This window comes from Poromitra crassiceps, assembly GCF_964638095.1.
Source record: "Poromitra crassiceps genome assembly, chromosome: 14".
Taxonomy (NCBI): domain Eukaryota; kingdom Metazoa; phylum Chordata; class Actinopteri; order Beryciformes; family Melamphaidae; genus Poromitra; species Poromitra crassiceps.
The window spans coordinates 21411816-21428280 of NC_139633.1; the positions used below are offsets into that span (position 1 = coordinate 21411816).

Genomic DNA, 16465 nt, shown 5'->3' on the forward strand with positions numbered 1-16465 from the left:
ATGGGATGTACGCTGAGCGCCGAGGAGCGCCTGGCTCTGGACCGGAGCAAGGCCATCGAGAGGAACCTGAAAGAGGACGGCATGACCGCCGCCAAAGACGTCAAGCTGCTGCTCCTCGGTAAGAAAGGCAGAGAGCCAGCCTCCGCCCCGCTACCCAGCCTGTAACGTTAGCAGTGGGGCGGAGGGGAGATGGTGCTCTCCGTGGTACTGATTTACAGAAACACCGCCTGGCCACATACACTCACTCTGCTCCCTTCTTTGCAGGAGGGGGAGAATCCGGCAAGAGCACAATCGTCAAACAGATGAAGTGAGTGTATTTTTGGTGTGTGTGTGTGTGTGTGTGTGTGTGTGTGTGTGTGTGTGTGTGTGTGTCTTTTCTCGTTAAAGCGTCTTCTTCGTCACAGTCGAGGTGAGGCCTGTCTGAGATTGCGCCTCCCCTGCCTAGTGCCGCTGTAAGGCTTGAGCCGCCATGTTTCGAGAGAGGCCGTAGCCCCGGTGTTACACCGTATCTGGTGACCCATCAGATTATTTGTGTTGGTTTAGGTTGAACGTTAGGCATGGCGGAGTGAGATGGTTGGGGTTTAGGGTAAAAAATAGCAGGGCAGGATGTGAAGGGTCACCAAATACGGTGGCACCGAAATCTGTGACCACCGAAATGTGTGACTGACCGCAAAGGGTGCTTGTTGCTGGCTACAGTCAGTAGCCTATGTGTGGTCGCATTCTGATGGCTGTTGTCAGAGATGGTGAAATATAGTTAGATTATTTCCCCATAAGAAGCAATGCGGCGGTCACAGACACCGGTCAGTGTCTCGAGCACCTCCTGTAGTCAGACCGATGCGCCTCAGGGAGCTGTTCACTGCGAGGGTGCTGAAATCGACCTACAGTGCCTTATACTAGACAGTGCAGTAGAGAGGGAGTACGTGGGTGTTGTTCGTGTTCGTGTGTGTGTGTGCGCGTGCGTGCGGGCGCGCCGCGCGCGTGCGTGCGTGCGTGCGTGTGTGTGTGTGTGTGTGTGAGAGTGAGTGTGAGTGTGTGTGAGTGAGTGAGTGAATTATAGTGAGGTCACTACAGCTCCATTAGCGAATACCTCTGCTTTAATCTTAATGGCTTTAAGTGCCTGATATCGCTCAGAGTACTTTGCCTATAAAGCGGATTTACGCAGAAATGTGGCATCTAAAACCGCATCTAAACCTTCCCCCTTTCTAATCTAAATCACTCTTTCATATTCTAAATCACTGTTGTTGTTGTTGTTGTGTGTTTTTCTCCCTAAACCTCTTAGGTAAGTTTCTAGATGTTTCAATCTGGAAAAAGGCATAGTCCATTGTATATTTTATTCATACAAGGCGTCCTCTGAAACGTCTCATCATCATCTTTATGGTGTCAGTGTTTCCCCTGCTCGCAGCCTCCATACAGCCCAACACATCCTGCATTGCATTGCTCCCTCCCTCCCTCCCTCCCTCCCTCCTTCCTTCCTTCCCTTCCTCCACTTCATTGCTCCTCCTATTCTGGTTGCCCATAAAGTTGGGGGGGGGGGGGGGGAGCTGTAAGATTTGGTTTGCTCAGCTCAATTCATTGGATGTGCTGCTGTGCAGGTATACAGCAATCCAGATCTTTTTATATTTCCTGTGTGGTTTTTGTTTGACCCAGGATTGGTGAAATCATTATGGCTGCTTATGGCTGGGCAATATGGACCAAACAAAATAAATAATCAAGTGTCTGTATTTGTAGGCTGAATGACAGTACACAGTATCTTCTACTGTACGAACTGGGCTAAATGTTCAGTTGTAGTCTAAATCAAAGACACATGTGAGATGTCACAAGCACTTTAGTTTGATTAAAACAAGGCTGTGATCAAAATATAATGCAAAGACAGAGTTTTTGATAATAATGTAATATAATAAGTCAGTGGGTCAAGCAAATAATAGAACAGCTAGAACAGTCTTGTAAGTTCAGAAAATTACACCACTTTATTGTAATGCAACCTTTAAAACCAGGAAGATAACACTTTTACCGTATCACGATATTACGATCTAAAGAAAATCTAATATGATATCTAGTCTCATTCTCTCATATCACAATATCGATATATTGCCCAGCCCTTTGGCTGCTGGTGTTATGACGTTATGTGTCTTATGTATTCTCAACCTTTTTCATATCAATGACCCCTAATTTAGTCCACGGTCCCCCATTTGATGAGATCAAACCAAAGTCTGAGGATGTCTTTATCGTTAGATATGTCCAGATTTGGGTTAGGATTAGGAAATTCATCCAGAATTTCACAACTATCTTTAGGTAGAGATATATAACAGTGAAACTATGATCAAAACAGTCATTTTTCTACATTCTCGAACAGTTAACTTTTCTGTAAAAGAAACAATGATGACGTTTAGGACCCCTGGCGGTCCCTGGACCCAACGTTGAGAGACACTGTTATATGATGTAAGAATCAGGATGAGAAAGAGACCAAACCTGGACATTCACATTGTTACTGCTCACCATCAAGTGTGTATGAGAGAGAGAGAGAGAGAGAGAGAGAGAGAGAGACAGAGAGAGAGAGAGAGAGAGAAAAAATGAATGCCTGAAATAGAACTTTTCACACGCAACCGAAATGCAATGGTGAGATAGTTAAGCCTCATGATGAAGAGGATGTGGCCTACAAAGTCAGGTGAATGGATTCTACTCACCTCTGTTTTAGCCATATTATAGGAATTAAATTACTTTAATTGCTGGGTGAAATACCAGGAAGTTGGGTTGCAGAAATGTCAATTATGTCTTCTCTTTTACTTTTTTTTATTTTTTGACTAGTTGATTAGTTAGTTACCTTGTCTATTTGAATTCCTGGCCTTGGCTTATAGAGTATAGCCACCTATCATCCTAATCACCAACATTTTTACACACACTGAATGTAAAACATACATAATGACAATTACTCTTATCATGAAGTCCATGAGATGAGTCCAGGTAGAAGCCATCATCCCTTATTGATCTCCATCTCCTGATTAAATCTATACCAATCAATGATACATTAATGGATCTAGTAGATAAAGAAATGGGGCTCGAGAAGGATTGTTAAGCTTTAAGACAATTTAAGCATTGAGGCAATTGAGATGTGGATATAAGAAGGATATTGTACATTCAGTCTATAATGGAGGGTCACACAAATCATTACTTCAACCTCATCCATTATCACTACACCACTGAGCCTGTGTGTGTGTGTGTGTGTGTGTGTGTGTGTGTGTGTGTGTGTGTGTGTGTGTGTGTGTGTGTGTGTGTGTGTGTGTGTGTGTGTGTGTGTGTTTCCATGTGTGTGTTTCCATGTGCTTTTGGATACTACCGACAACATACAACAGTATAAGGAGTTTTACTGTATTGCAGTAGAGTCTTATGCAGTGTAATGGATTATTCATCTTAGAATGATTGATGCATTGCCATTGCACATCATATTCATTAAGAATGTCTTAATTGCCAGATTACGGTCTAATTACCAATCAAAAATCGAGAATGTTTATCCCCCCATTTATTATTAAGAGGTAATAATAGACATAAATATGTATTTGGGTCAGAATCGTTTCCTAGTGAGGCTGTGAGAGGGGACACCGAGCCTAGTGTGTTGTGGAGGGAGGAGCAGGAGTCACCTGGCTCTCACTTTGAGAACACTAAAAACACTAGAGTCTCACACTCTCACACACACACACACACACACACACACACACACACACACACACACACACACACACACACACACACACACACACACACACACACACACACACACACACACACACACACACACACACAACATAAAGAATCTACTAGGATAGGGGAATCATTTACATCTGAGGTGTAAACATAAGTGTGTGTGTGTGTGTGTGTGTGTGTGTGTGTGTGTGTGTGTGTGTGTGTGTGTGTGTGTGTGTGTGTGTGTGTGTGTGTGTGCGCGCGCGTGCGTGCTTGCATGAGCATTATGGGAACTAGGGGTGGGGGAAAAAATCGATTCACCTAAGTATCGCGATTTTTAATGTCACGATTTTTTGAATCGATCTTTTATTCCAGAATCGATAATCGCAAAATAAAAATAAATAAAAAAATTGGGTGCTTGCAGTCAGGCCACTCACTGAACAGCAGGCCAGGCGCCGCCTACTGGTTTACTAGTGGTTTTATTACTTTATTAGTTAGTCTGAAGTAATAATTACACTTCAGGGTTAAAGTGGGTGCATCTCATTGTAAAATTGGACTTCAAACGGCCCAAATCTGGCTTCAAACGGCCCAAATTGGGCTTCAAACGGCCCAAATTTCACGCGCGTCGGCCCATATCGGCCTGGCCTGCTTGGTATCTAATGCCCGGCCTGAATTATGATCCCAGTCCGCCCCTGTTTTTAACTATATCGCCCAGCCCTACTCATGATATATAATATACAGTCTCTAGTGTATGATTCAACTTTTCCCATGTTCTAATCTAGTGTAAAAAAGCAAACAAACTGAAAAAAGAAAAGAAAAAAATAAACAAAAATCGCAATAAATCGTAATATCGAATCGCAATACTTAAGAATCGCAATATAAATCGAATTGGCACCCAAGAATCGTGATAGTATCGAATCGGGAGATAAGTGAATCGCCACAGCCCTAATGGGAACGTGTGACTATTTTGTATTTAGCCCATGGTTGTTGTGTCTCTGCTAATATCTGTCTGCACATGCAGGATTATCCATGAAGATGGCTTTTCTGGGGATGACGTGAAGCAGTATAAGCCTGTGGTCTACAGTAACACCATCCAGAGCTTGTCAGCCATCCTCCGAGCCATGGACTCTCTGGGGATTGAGTTCGGAGACAAGGATAGAAAAGTTAGTTTACTCGTTTTTCTAGTGAGGACTGTTTCCCCAAGTGTTCCCCAATAGAAGAAACGGCTTCAAACTGCTTAGAAAATGACACTTCATTTTTACATCCATGAAGCTCAAGGTGTTAAATGTGATAGTGAAAAAAGAATTGAAAACATTAATTTAGTTTCCCCCGTTTCCTGACGTGAAATTTGTGTGTCCAGGGGGATTCTAAGCTGATCTGTGATGTGGTGACCCGTATGGAGGACACAGAGCCATACTCCCCAGAGCTTCTGACCGCTATGCAGCGTGTGTGGGCTGACGCCGGGACCCAGGAGTGCTTCAACCGCGCCCGGGAATACCAGCTCAATGACTCCGCCCAGTAGTGAGTAGCATACTAGGGTAGTATGAGAAGCCTGATGTGTGTAACATACAGTACAAAAGCACAAAAAGTCTCCTGATCCTCGTTCTTCTCCATCCTCTTCCCTGCGTCATCAGCTATCTGGACAGTCTTGACCGGATTGGGGCGCCAGATTACCAGCCCACAGAACAGGACATCCTGAGAACCCGAGTGAAGACCACCGGTATCGTCGAAACCCACTTCACCTTCAAGAACCTACATTTCAGGTACCGTTGCAGCTTTGTCAGCCCAGTCGCCTGATTAAAATGTTGGCATTGTATGTTTCTAGAATACACGGAAATGTAAAATATGAACATTTCTGAACGGAAATACATTGCATTTCACGTTTCTAGATACGTGAATAAGTAACATTATACATGTCCATTTTTAACCAGGTTAGTCGCATTGAGATAAAAGATCTCTTGAACAAGGGAGACCTGGCCAAGACAGCCACATAAAAAGTTACAGACAAAACAACAATAAACAGCAAGGAAACATAGAGGAGATCCGTTAGAATGCTGAAATAATTAAGATACCAACAGACATAGACAAGTACCAAACGATTAATTCACCATTGCATTTATAAGAGCCTTAAAATCAGCCAGAGAGAACAAGTCCCTCAGTTTCAAGCCTTTTTCAAGATTATTCCAAATGAGGGGAGCAGAGGACATAAAAGCTTTCTTTCCCAAAATCGATCCGTGCACTTGGAACAGACAACAAAACCACATCTTGCAACTAGAACTACAGTCAGTGCAATCAAAGTACAAATGTAAGATGAGAGTTTACCCAGAATAGCTTTATAAATGAACATGTACCAGTGGCTGAGCCTACGAAAGGTCAGAGATGGCCAACCAGCCCTGGTGTAAAGAGTAAAGAGCTTTACCGTTTTTAACAAATCTCAGTGCATTGTGGTATGCTGTATCTAACATGTGCAAGCAATGTACAGAAGCATTCATAATTCATATACAACAGGTCTCCGTAGTCAAGAACCGGTAAAAAGGTAGCAGAGAACAGTCTTCTTCTGGCCTCAAGGGAGAAGCAAAACTTATTTATAAAATAAAATCCCAACTAAAAGTGATAATCCGGAAGATTTTCATGTAAATAAATGTCTGTAAAGTCACTATATATCGCCAACTGAGTTAACACAATGGTGATTGAGCCTATGGCCCATTGATGAAAGCCCTTGCATCTCTTTGTATTGCAACATTTATGAACTTGTGTTTGTGGCAACACTTTCTCTGTCCCCCAAACTAAAAAAACAGAAAGATATCACAAGCGGCGCACAGTTCTTGACGTCTTTCCCATCACCCAGCAATGATTGGTCCGCCAGAGAGGGTAGGCGGAGTAGGAACAAGTTGCTGTTGTTTCCGCGTTATTATGATCCCACTGGAGATTTGGGCAGAACACACCCTGCGCCTGCCTATGCAGCAGTCAAGCCAGAAGCGAGCCTTTTGTTCCCTTTTGACAGCTCAAATCTCCCACACACACACACACACCCGGCCCAGCCGCCCACATGTCATAGCGATCTTCAGTGGGATTATAGACATAAATAATATGGACGTAGCTATCGCATTACATTTCTTCTACCTGGCGGAGTTCAAACATTGGCTGTCACCATCTTGATTTTTCGTCTGCAGAATGGGAGGGAATGGGTTGAGTCTCAGTGAGATGGGAGTTTCCCAGAGCCGCAGCTCCGCCTGCTATTGGTCCGTGAGATCTGCCTACTGCCCCCTCCACCAAGTGGCCATTCAAGGAATTACATCTTAAACAAAGACTTCCGAACCTTCCTGGGAAAGGGGGTGGGCTTGCCCACTGAGTGGGATCCATAATAACGCACTGCTGACCAACTTCTTCTTCTTTTGAGTTGTGTGGCAGTTGGCATCCAAGTGTTGCATTACCGCCCCCACTGACCAACTTTAATGCATTAAGGAGAGGGAAAAAAAACTTTATGTCACATATGCAACACTGTTTGAATCTCACATGCAATTACTGCTCATGGCTAATAGGTGGTGTCAGGGACAAGAAAACTGAAATCTTCCGGATTATAACTTAAAGTCTCAGCTTTTTAAGGAGATTTTCAACATGAGGTTTAAAAGAAAAGCGGGCATAACATCAAGCCAAATACCGAGATATTTATAACTGGAAACAACTTCTAACTTCTTACCCTGAGCAGTAATAATATCCACAATGTTCTCAGGCTTCTTCCTAGCATTTGAGAACTGCATTACTTGAGTTTTATCAGCATTTAAAACCAGCTTTAGTTGTGAAAAATAATATTAAAACCATCTTGCAATTTGGTAAGAGCCTCCACAATGGAGGAACCGGCACAATAGATCAGTTTCCTCTGCATAAAAATTTAAATTGGCGGCGCCATCCACATTGTGACCCAAACTATTAATACTAGCGGAATACCCATCATGTGTCACTGGCCATTTAGTCAGGCCTCTCTCACTAACTCACTTCCCTGGCTGATTCCAACCTACTCCAACTGTGCTCCTCCACTCAGGTGTCTGCCATCAGTAGCTAACGAATGGAGCTCTCCATGGTGCTGAACCTATTTTCACTCATTTTGGCCACTAATTAGCCATTTCTAATTACCTAATTCAAAAATCCGGACACTTCACATTCTTATAGATACAAAATAACAATGGGCCTAAAACAGATGCCTGGGGTACACCATTGTTTAGCCAGTTAGAGGTGAGCTCATCAAAATTGGACACCAATGCTAGTCAACCTCCATTTCAGAATAGCTGTAGCCCGAGCCCACATACAGCTAGCCATGATCTTACACAAGAAAACAACATTACACATTAACACATAACAACCCCCCTCCGCGATAGAACAGGCCCCGACATCATCGCTGACGTCACCGATCACACAAATAGATGCCAACTGCTGGGCAGCCCCCTCTTATGCAGTCGTTTTCCGCAACAGGTAAGGATACCTCAGAGAAGAAAATAAAATGTTACTGGGCAATTCTGAAACTTCTATAACCAAAATAACAATAAAGGCAAATTAAATAGAAACACTGTCTTTGATTATTGTGTTGAACTGCAGATATGTGATTATTGTGTTAAATTGAAGATATGGAGTTTAGGAATTTAAACAAAATGTAACGCTATGAACACAAACAGACCCGGGATAGATATGTGGATTTGCATTACCTTGTGAAATTACCGGTAAACTGTAGAGATGTGATTAACAGACAAACATGTAAAGATGTACTAATTGGCTTAAAGTATATAAAATAAATAAATATAAATAAACTTTATTTGTATAGCACCTTTCATACATAAAATGCAGCTCAAAGTGCTTTACATGCAAAAACATTCAAACAAGAGAAAATAAAACCACAGCCTAAAAAAGACATTACAACAAATAATTGAATTAAAAAAATTAAAGTATGAATAAACAAATAATGTTAACAAGTCGTAAATGATGCGGTCCTGCCCACTTTGTCACAGTCTAATGACGTGTATAACGTGAATATTCACGTTCATGTCAGTCTCATATTGAAGTGTAGTTGCGGGGCGGGGCATAAGGGAGTAGGGATGGGTTTGGACAGACCTGTAATGTCCCGTCTTACAAGCAAGAGACAGCGCCAGTTCAACTCCCAACCGAGGCATGTTGGGTTTCTACTTTTGGTTTTAACCCCAACCCCAGTAGCTTTGGTTGCCTAAACTAACCATGTTCCTTTGTTGCCTAAACCTAATCAAGTTGTTTTACTTGCCTAAACATAACCAAAGTGTTTTTGTTGTTGCCTAAACATAAGCAAAGTTGATTTATTTGTGTTTAACATTGGAAAGGCAGTGAGGTTTTCTAATGAACCAGCATTTGGTTTCAAATTTACATCGAGATTTTAGATCATTAGGTCATCTTTTATATTTCTGTGGATTCTAGAAACGTACCATGCCAAAATGTCATTATGGCGACTGGGTTGGCTTTGTAACTCATACAAGTCTGGTCTTTATTCATCATGTGTTTTGTCTGAGATTGAATGCTTGATCAAAACATCAATTTGACTGAGATTTAAGGGTTTCAGTTAGGTTCAGGGGTTATAAGTCTCCGCCTAAATTTATTTCTTGCTCTTTTTCAGGTTGTTTGATGTGGGAGGTCAGAGGTCAGAGAGGAAGAAGTGGATCCACTGCTTTGAAGATGTGACAGCCATTATCTTCTGTGTCGCTCTGAGTGGATACGACCAGGTGCTCCATGAAGACGAAACAACCGTAAGTGGAACTCAAACACAATCTGAATATCTCTCTTGTGCGGACTTCATACTGGGTTTCGACTTGTATGGCTTCTTGAATCTGATCATTTTTTTAATTTAGATACCAATATTCAGTATTTCATGCCCAAAAATTCCAAGGAATTTCAAAGTATTCAGTCTTTCTCTCAACCTGAAACCCAGGGCCTGTATTCACAGAACATGTCATCTTACCACTAGCACTAAAAGTTACTAGATAAGGGTTTCCTCTTAAAACTTATTCACAAAGCTGCTGAGACCAACTTTTACTAAGGAACAGGGAGAACTCCTAAGCTAAGAGAAAGGGCGGGGTGGGCCCCGTTGTTATCGGTGATGTCATTTTCATGAAACTGTGATTGGCTTTCTTGGGTCTTGGGCTGTTTTGGGTCTCTGTCAGTGAAGTCATCATAGAAATACTGTAGGAGGCAACGTTATTATAGTTAACTAAAACTTAACTGAAAAATAAAACTAGGTGTGACATCAATTTGACTTAACTTCAATAAAAAGATGTAGGAGCTGGTTTTAGCGCAAAAAGGCTTTATGAAATACTCTTAGTCCAAAACATTTAGGAGTCCTAAAATTAGGAGCTACTTTTAGCCTTAAGATGTTTTGTGAATACGGGCCCAGATTAGTAATATACTACTACTAATGAAACATACATAATAATGTTGTGTAGAAAACAATCATTAGACGCAGTTCAGGTTCTCATTGATGACCACTGGGTTGATCAATTATACATGTAACACAAAATAAACTGCACCATATCCTTTATATGAGATGACACTGATATTTAGTTTTTAATAAAAGGCCAATATCGACCCCATATATTCTCTAACCACTGGCCTTTCTATCCCAGGCTAACACGAATCTCATCGTTATATTTACCGGTATTCTTTATTCCTGCAGAACCGCATGCATGAATCGCTCATGCTCTTCGACTCTATCTGCAACAACAAGTTTTTCATCGACACCTCCATCATCCTTTTCCTTAACAAGAAGGATCTGTTCGCTGAGAAGATCAAGAAGTCTCCGTTGAATATCTGTTTTCCCGAATACACAGGTGAGCGCAGGCACGACTCTCTTCTTAAAGCAGAGCACCTTACTGTACGTACACAGAGAGACAGATGCCAGTTTCTCACACCCCGTTTTCTTTGCCTCTTCTTCCCCCTCCAGGTGCTAATAATTACGACGATGCTACTGCGTATATCCAGGTTCAGTTTGAGAGTAAGAGCCGCTCTCCCAATAAGGAGATCTACTGTCACCTGACCTGTGCCACAGACACAGGAAACATCCAGGTAGTGTTTGACGCTGTCACTGACATCATTATTGCAAACAACCTTAGAGGGTGTGGCTTATACTGAGGCCTGGCCATGCACAGAGGTTGCCATGGAGAGTATGAGGTGTTAATAATAATTTTGATGATACTAAAACGCATTCAATATGTAAATCTACACGTCCAAACGGACCCAAAGAGCTGCCGTCAGACACCACACTGGATTATTGCCATGATTTGTTCCCTTCTTCCTATTCTGATTTCAGTATACAACCCCAGTTTTGTCTTATAAAATGTGTTTTGAACTGAACGTTTCATGTCTGGTTGTTGATCCTGTCAACAACTTGGAAGGTCATAAAAACGGCAGCACCACAGGTCATTATTCAGCCGGCGCCGTGTTTTGCAAAGCTCAACCTAGAAATGCGATGCAAGGAGTGTGCAATGTCCTAATTTTTACCACAATATAGTGAATATTGTCCCATTCTTTACATGACATTTCTATCTGCAAGGCTGTATCGTGACTGAATATAACCACTGGTGCTCCGTTTGCAGCACTGCTCTATTTATGTTGGTGGTGATGCTGTACTAGTGGCTGAGGGTCATGGTTGGGATGAAGGAGGCTATTTAACTTGCAGAGGGACAAAGCTGCCCTCTCCTCTGGACCCACACATGACTGCTCCATTATGAGTAGCCTGCAGGTCTGTTCCACTCCTCTTTCTCTTTCACTGTAACATAATGGAAGAGGACGGCTGTCCGTCACCATTGGCTCCCTGTTGTGTGATGACATGCGCATCAGCCAATGATATCTGGAAAATGTCATATCGGTGCCAGCCATCGGAGAATGACAGATAGGGGATTAGCTCATGTTCATAGTCAACTGATATTTAAGTAACAGATACATTTTATTGTCATCGAATGATTTATTCATTTAAGCCTCATGCCCTACATGCTTCCTCCTACCTCCTAAAATCCCGTGCCACATATTTATTTCCTCTCATGTCAAACTGGGGTATATAACAATTATACCGGTCTACATTTCAGAGGGTAGAAAGCAGTTCTCTAATGACAGCTTGTTCTCTGTGTGGCGCTTTACCCCTCTATAGGAGTCTGTTTAGAAATAGAAGACTGCACGAGGAGAAAGATATCATTTGAGGCTACCTCTTTGTGGGGAGCTCGGGTTAACCCCCCTTTTCCCCTGAGAAGTAAACAGGGAACCATTATCCCCATCTGTCACGTTTCTCTTTTCACAGAGGAAAAAGTACAGCTCTCCATTTATTCACCTGTGCACCTGAAAATTCATCTTCTCATTCCTGTATACTCTTTACCTATCACATATCATTCCTCATAATCCTATATCCATTTTCACCTTTAAAAAAAACACACCGTACTGTATATATATATTATGATTATACCAGATTTTTTTTTTACTGTGAATGTTTTTGTGCTGCACCCCATCCTATTCTGTAGTTTATTGGTTGCTCTCATGTGGAATGTTTGTGCTGAGCCAATCGAATGTTGTGTTTACATTAAAGCCACACTTTTCCTAACTACTCCTGCATTCATGCTGTGTGTCTGTTCGAGTCTGAATTAATACTGTGCGACTACATTGACTTCTGACACACTGACCAGCCTCACTCCATTCCGGTGCACACAGAATTATTACGGTTAGACGCGGAAATTAGGCTGAACATTATGAGAATGGCCCTCTTTCAATGCTTCCTTGCCCGGCGAACACAGCTTTGTATTGGGTGTCACAAATATGTGCCGTATATAAAAGATTGGGAAGAGGTCTTGCATGGCAACAGGGCAGCGCTTCGTGCAATGGGGCCGATGGCAGGGATCAAGAGCGTGGTACAGCGGCTCTCAATTTATTAGGTTAAAAGTGTTCCATCGTCACAGACAAGGAGCTATTCATATATTGAATGACGAGGCTGGATCAGCTGTCTGACCTGCTTCTGTCAGTTTAATGGATATGATGTTCATTATTGCTCCGTTTCACTGACAGCCGCAGAGCTCCCCCCGGTCCCAGTGTGCCCTCGTTTCAGAGTTACAGGTTAAAAGGTTGGAAATCCCAGTATGACATAATGACACATTTCAGAGAATATTCTCTGAAATGTGTAGTTCTGTAATTACACACTTCAGAGAATATCTGAAATGTGTAATTCTGTACACATTTCAGAGACTATTCTCATATTTTACAGATAATTCACCTCAGTGTTCAGTTCACCATCACTACCGCATAACCACTAACATTACCCAATCTCATATTAGTATTAGCCTGCCCCTGAAAGCTCAGCTATAACTCTAATAGAGGCTGACAGCGGCAGAACACAGAAACAGGGAGTGTGGAGCAAAAGGCAGTAACTGAAAAGCCAACTGAAATCTCCTGGGTGCGCAATGAGACGAAAAGAAATCCCTAGCCATTTGCCCACGCCCTACCCACGTCCATTACCAGACAGGTGGATTAAACCTGGATTGTGCAGAGCTCCTCTTTAGTGAAACGCATCACAAGGTGGGTGCTACAGTCCAATCGCTGACGATCAGCACGCTAGTTCATGAGTTAGAGCCGCAGCCTCTTGATATCTTCACTTCGGAAGTCGATACGCAGAGCCAGAACCTGACGCACCTCTGCCGGGGTCAGCCGCCATGTCAGCGGGCCGGAGTTTGGGCCCCAGTAATCCAGGATCTCTGTTACCTACGTACACACAAATAGGTGCTAGTGAGTCTATGTCGAAAATAAAACCTGCAATTTAATTATATACGTGCTCTGTGTATGTGTGCTGAGGATTCTACAATGTAGATTACCCGCTCCAAGTTGAGGATGGTGGCCATCTGTGTGAGGCGAGCAAATTTATCCCGGATGGTCCAGGTGGTCACAGTGGTGAGGTAAGCCACCAAAGAGCGCAGCTCTTTGTCGAACTGCAGCCCTCCCAGCTAGGAGAAAATCAGCAGCATGTGAAGCAAACATCACAGACTGAATACATTTTGTTCAACAATATTTTCTTAGAGTAGAAAGTCTATATGTTGCTAAATGGAATGGATATGTATTTTTTAGGGGTGTTCATAGTATTCTGTTACATCACCACACAGCCATCTTGGTAGGAAAATAATGTTTTTTTTTACAGGTGATTACAATCAAATGACAAACAGAGCCAATGAGCTGTGTATATTATAAAGACATATTGGTACGAAATGCATTTGACATCATGGGAATACGGGTACTAGAATACTGGTTCTGCATTTCAGCAGATGCACTGCTTGAAATGGGTAGATGCCATCCTGTCAAAAGGAAACACCCATGTCTGGACTCATTAATAAATCATTGCTTAGGGCGGGCCTTTTCATCACATGTATGTCAGTGATGTAAGCGATGCACAACGTGCTTGGTGCCACCTTGTGGCCAAACCCGGCACCTCACCCTGCTGAATGAGCACTTCAGGACGGTCTTCTCCATTTCGATGGACACCAAGCTGGTCATCAGACTGGTCAGTGTGTCGTAGATAACTGGAGAGAGGGCCATCTGAGAGGAGCACAAGAGGAGGAGTGAGAGTGAAGACAGAAAATAGTCAATATGAAGGGGGGAATAACATGATCCTCCCAGGCGCTACGTCCTGCCGGTAAAACTCCTCGCTGCCAGGTGAAAAGAAGCGGCTGGCGACTGCACATGTATTGGATGAAGTATGTGCTAGTCTACGGGCTATCCCCAGATCAGCAGGTGGAGCAACGACAGGGACAACAGCGGGAATTGGCCAAGTACAACTGGGTTAAAATGGGAGAGACCTTTTTTTATATATAATGTATATCTAAAATAAAACTTGATAAAAAAATAAGAAAAGAGTAAATATATTCAGATGATACAAACTGAAGTGATATCAGTCGTATTGTATTTTGAACAATGCTGCAACCATTATTATGAATTAGATTTTAGATACATACCTTGAACTCTGCCATGAGTTGCTCCAAGTTAAGAATGAGCTGCTGTACCCACGGATCATTGGCTTCATACTCATTAAACTCCTCCTGTAAACAACACCACCAGTTATCCTCCCATGCTCTGTAACCTCAGAGTGTATCTGTGTGATGTAGAGAGCATGCTCTGTAACCTCAGAGTGTATCTGTGTGATGTGGAGAGCATGCTCTGTAACCTCAGAGTGTATCCATGTGATGTAGAGAGCATGCTCTGTAACCTCAGAGTGTATCTGTGTGATGTAGAGAGCATGCTCTGTAACCTCAGAGTGTATCTGTGTGATGTGGAGAGCATGCTCTGTAACCTCAGAGTGTATCCATGTGATGTAGAGAGCATGCTCTGTAACCTCAGAGTGTATCTGTGTGATGTAGAGAGCATGCTCTGTAACCTCAGAGTGTATCTGTGTGATGTGGAGAGCATGCTCTGTAACCTCAGAGTGTAATCTGTGTGATGTAGAGAGCATGCTCTGTAACCTCAGAGTGTATCTGTGTGATGTAGAGAGCATGCTCTGTAACCTCAGAGTGTATCCGTGTGATGTAGAGAGTAGGGATGTTCATTTTGAACAATTTCCATAATCGAAAATCGGGAAAAATTAACGATCAATTATCGATTATCGATATCAAAAAATTTGAAACATATTATTATTATTTTATTTATTTATTTTTTTACTCTGGCCTGGTAATAACGTTGCGCGTTCTCGGCCAGCTATAATGGCGATGCCACTGTGTAGTAAGAATATCAGACACTAGCGCTGTGGCCAGGGGAAAATAATAATAATAATAATAATAATAATAATAACAATAATCATCCAAATTCCACATGATCGATTCAATTCCTTAACGATCAATTATCGATTTTCGATAATTGATGAACATCCCTAGTAGAGAGAGCATGCTCTTTAACCTCAGAGTGTATCTGTGTGATGTAGAGAGCATGCTCTGTAACCTCAGAGTGTATCTGTGTGATGTAGAGAGCATTACCTCTTCTATGTTGTGCGAGATGGACAAGAAGCTGCTGATCCAGGGTTTCACCTGAGGCTTTATGGCTGTGGAGTTCAGCTCAGTCAGGCCCTCCTGTCAAACAAAACCCCATGAGCACAACAGTGTATGTAATATCCAAAGATCCTTACAGGACCAAATACCAAATGCCAAACCACAGTCTTCTACTCTTTTCTTGCCCTGATGAAGACCTTAAGATGGAAACACCAAGACAATAAAGACTTTTTAAATGTCAAACTTTTAGTCTCTCCTTTCCTTACAGCTTTAGCTTTCCTTGGACTTTGTGTACACAGCTTAATAGTTTACTTTCCCCCCTCACTGGAGGGTTTCAACCTTAGAGCTAATATCTGTTTTCTACAGTTTTTTTCAGTATTAGTATTGGCCACTAAATAGAACAGTTACAGTTATGTTCCTCGCTATAGTTTGCTACAGAAAACTAAAGGCTATAGAAAGAGGTTTATATCGCCCACCTACGAAAACGAGGACAGAGAATAATGATGTGACTAACCGGCACCAATTATCATATCTAGCAAAAATATTAAACATCGTATTAAAACTCAATTGTGCTCGTTACTAAGCCAATGACTTCCCTGTCTTAAATAAATAATTATTTTCCTCTGTTGTGTCTGTAAATCTAACCCTAATGACATGACTGGCTTAAGTAATGCTTTTCAACACACACTCACAGACTTTTCCCCACTGAGTGGCACCTGAATGAAGCAAGAGAGGGGAACATAATGCACAACTGATCTCTGTGTGTGTGTGTGTGT

General features: G+C 42.3%; 2 protein-coding genes across 3 annotated transcripts in view; one reads left to right on the plus strand and one right to left on the minus strand.

Moving 5' to 3' along the window:
* Nucleotides 1-11542, plus strand: gnao1b (guanine nucleotide binding protein (G protein), alpha activating activity polypeptide O, b; the record flags this gene model as incomplete). The annotated part of the gene is made up of 8 exons (XM_083650527.1): nt 1-118; nt 265-307; nt 4700-4841; nt 5039-5199; nt 5313-5441; nt 9311-9440; nt 10364-10517; nt 10631-11542. The coding sequence occupies 8 exons, from the start codon at nt 1-3 to the stop codon at nt 10816-10818; spliced, it is 1065 nt and encodes a 354-aa protein (XP_083506653.1). The 3' UTR covers nt 10819-11542.
* Nucleotides 11543-16465, minus strand: part of cog4 (component of oligomeric golgi complex 4) — a 21311-nt gene continuing 16388 nt past the window's right edge. The window contains exons 15-19 of one of the 2 annotated variants that reach the window (XM_083650526.1): nt 15678-15770; nt 14667-14750; nt 14149-14250; nt 13536-13649; nt 11543-13425 (exon numbers count right to left, since the gene is read on the minus strand). In XM_083650526.1, coding sequence (XP_083506652.1) covers nt 13291-13425; nt 13536-13649; nt 14149-14250; nt 14667-14750; nt 15678-15770 — 528 coding nt within the window. In that variant the 3' untranslated portion in view covers nt 11543-13290. Of the gene's footprint in view, nt 13426-13535; nt 13665-14148; nt 14251-14666; nt 14751-15677; nt 15771-16465 lie in introns of both variants that reach the window. The other variant, XM_083650525.1, reaches the window with a different exon arrangement.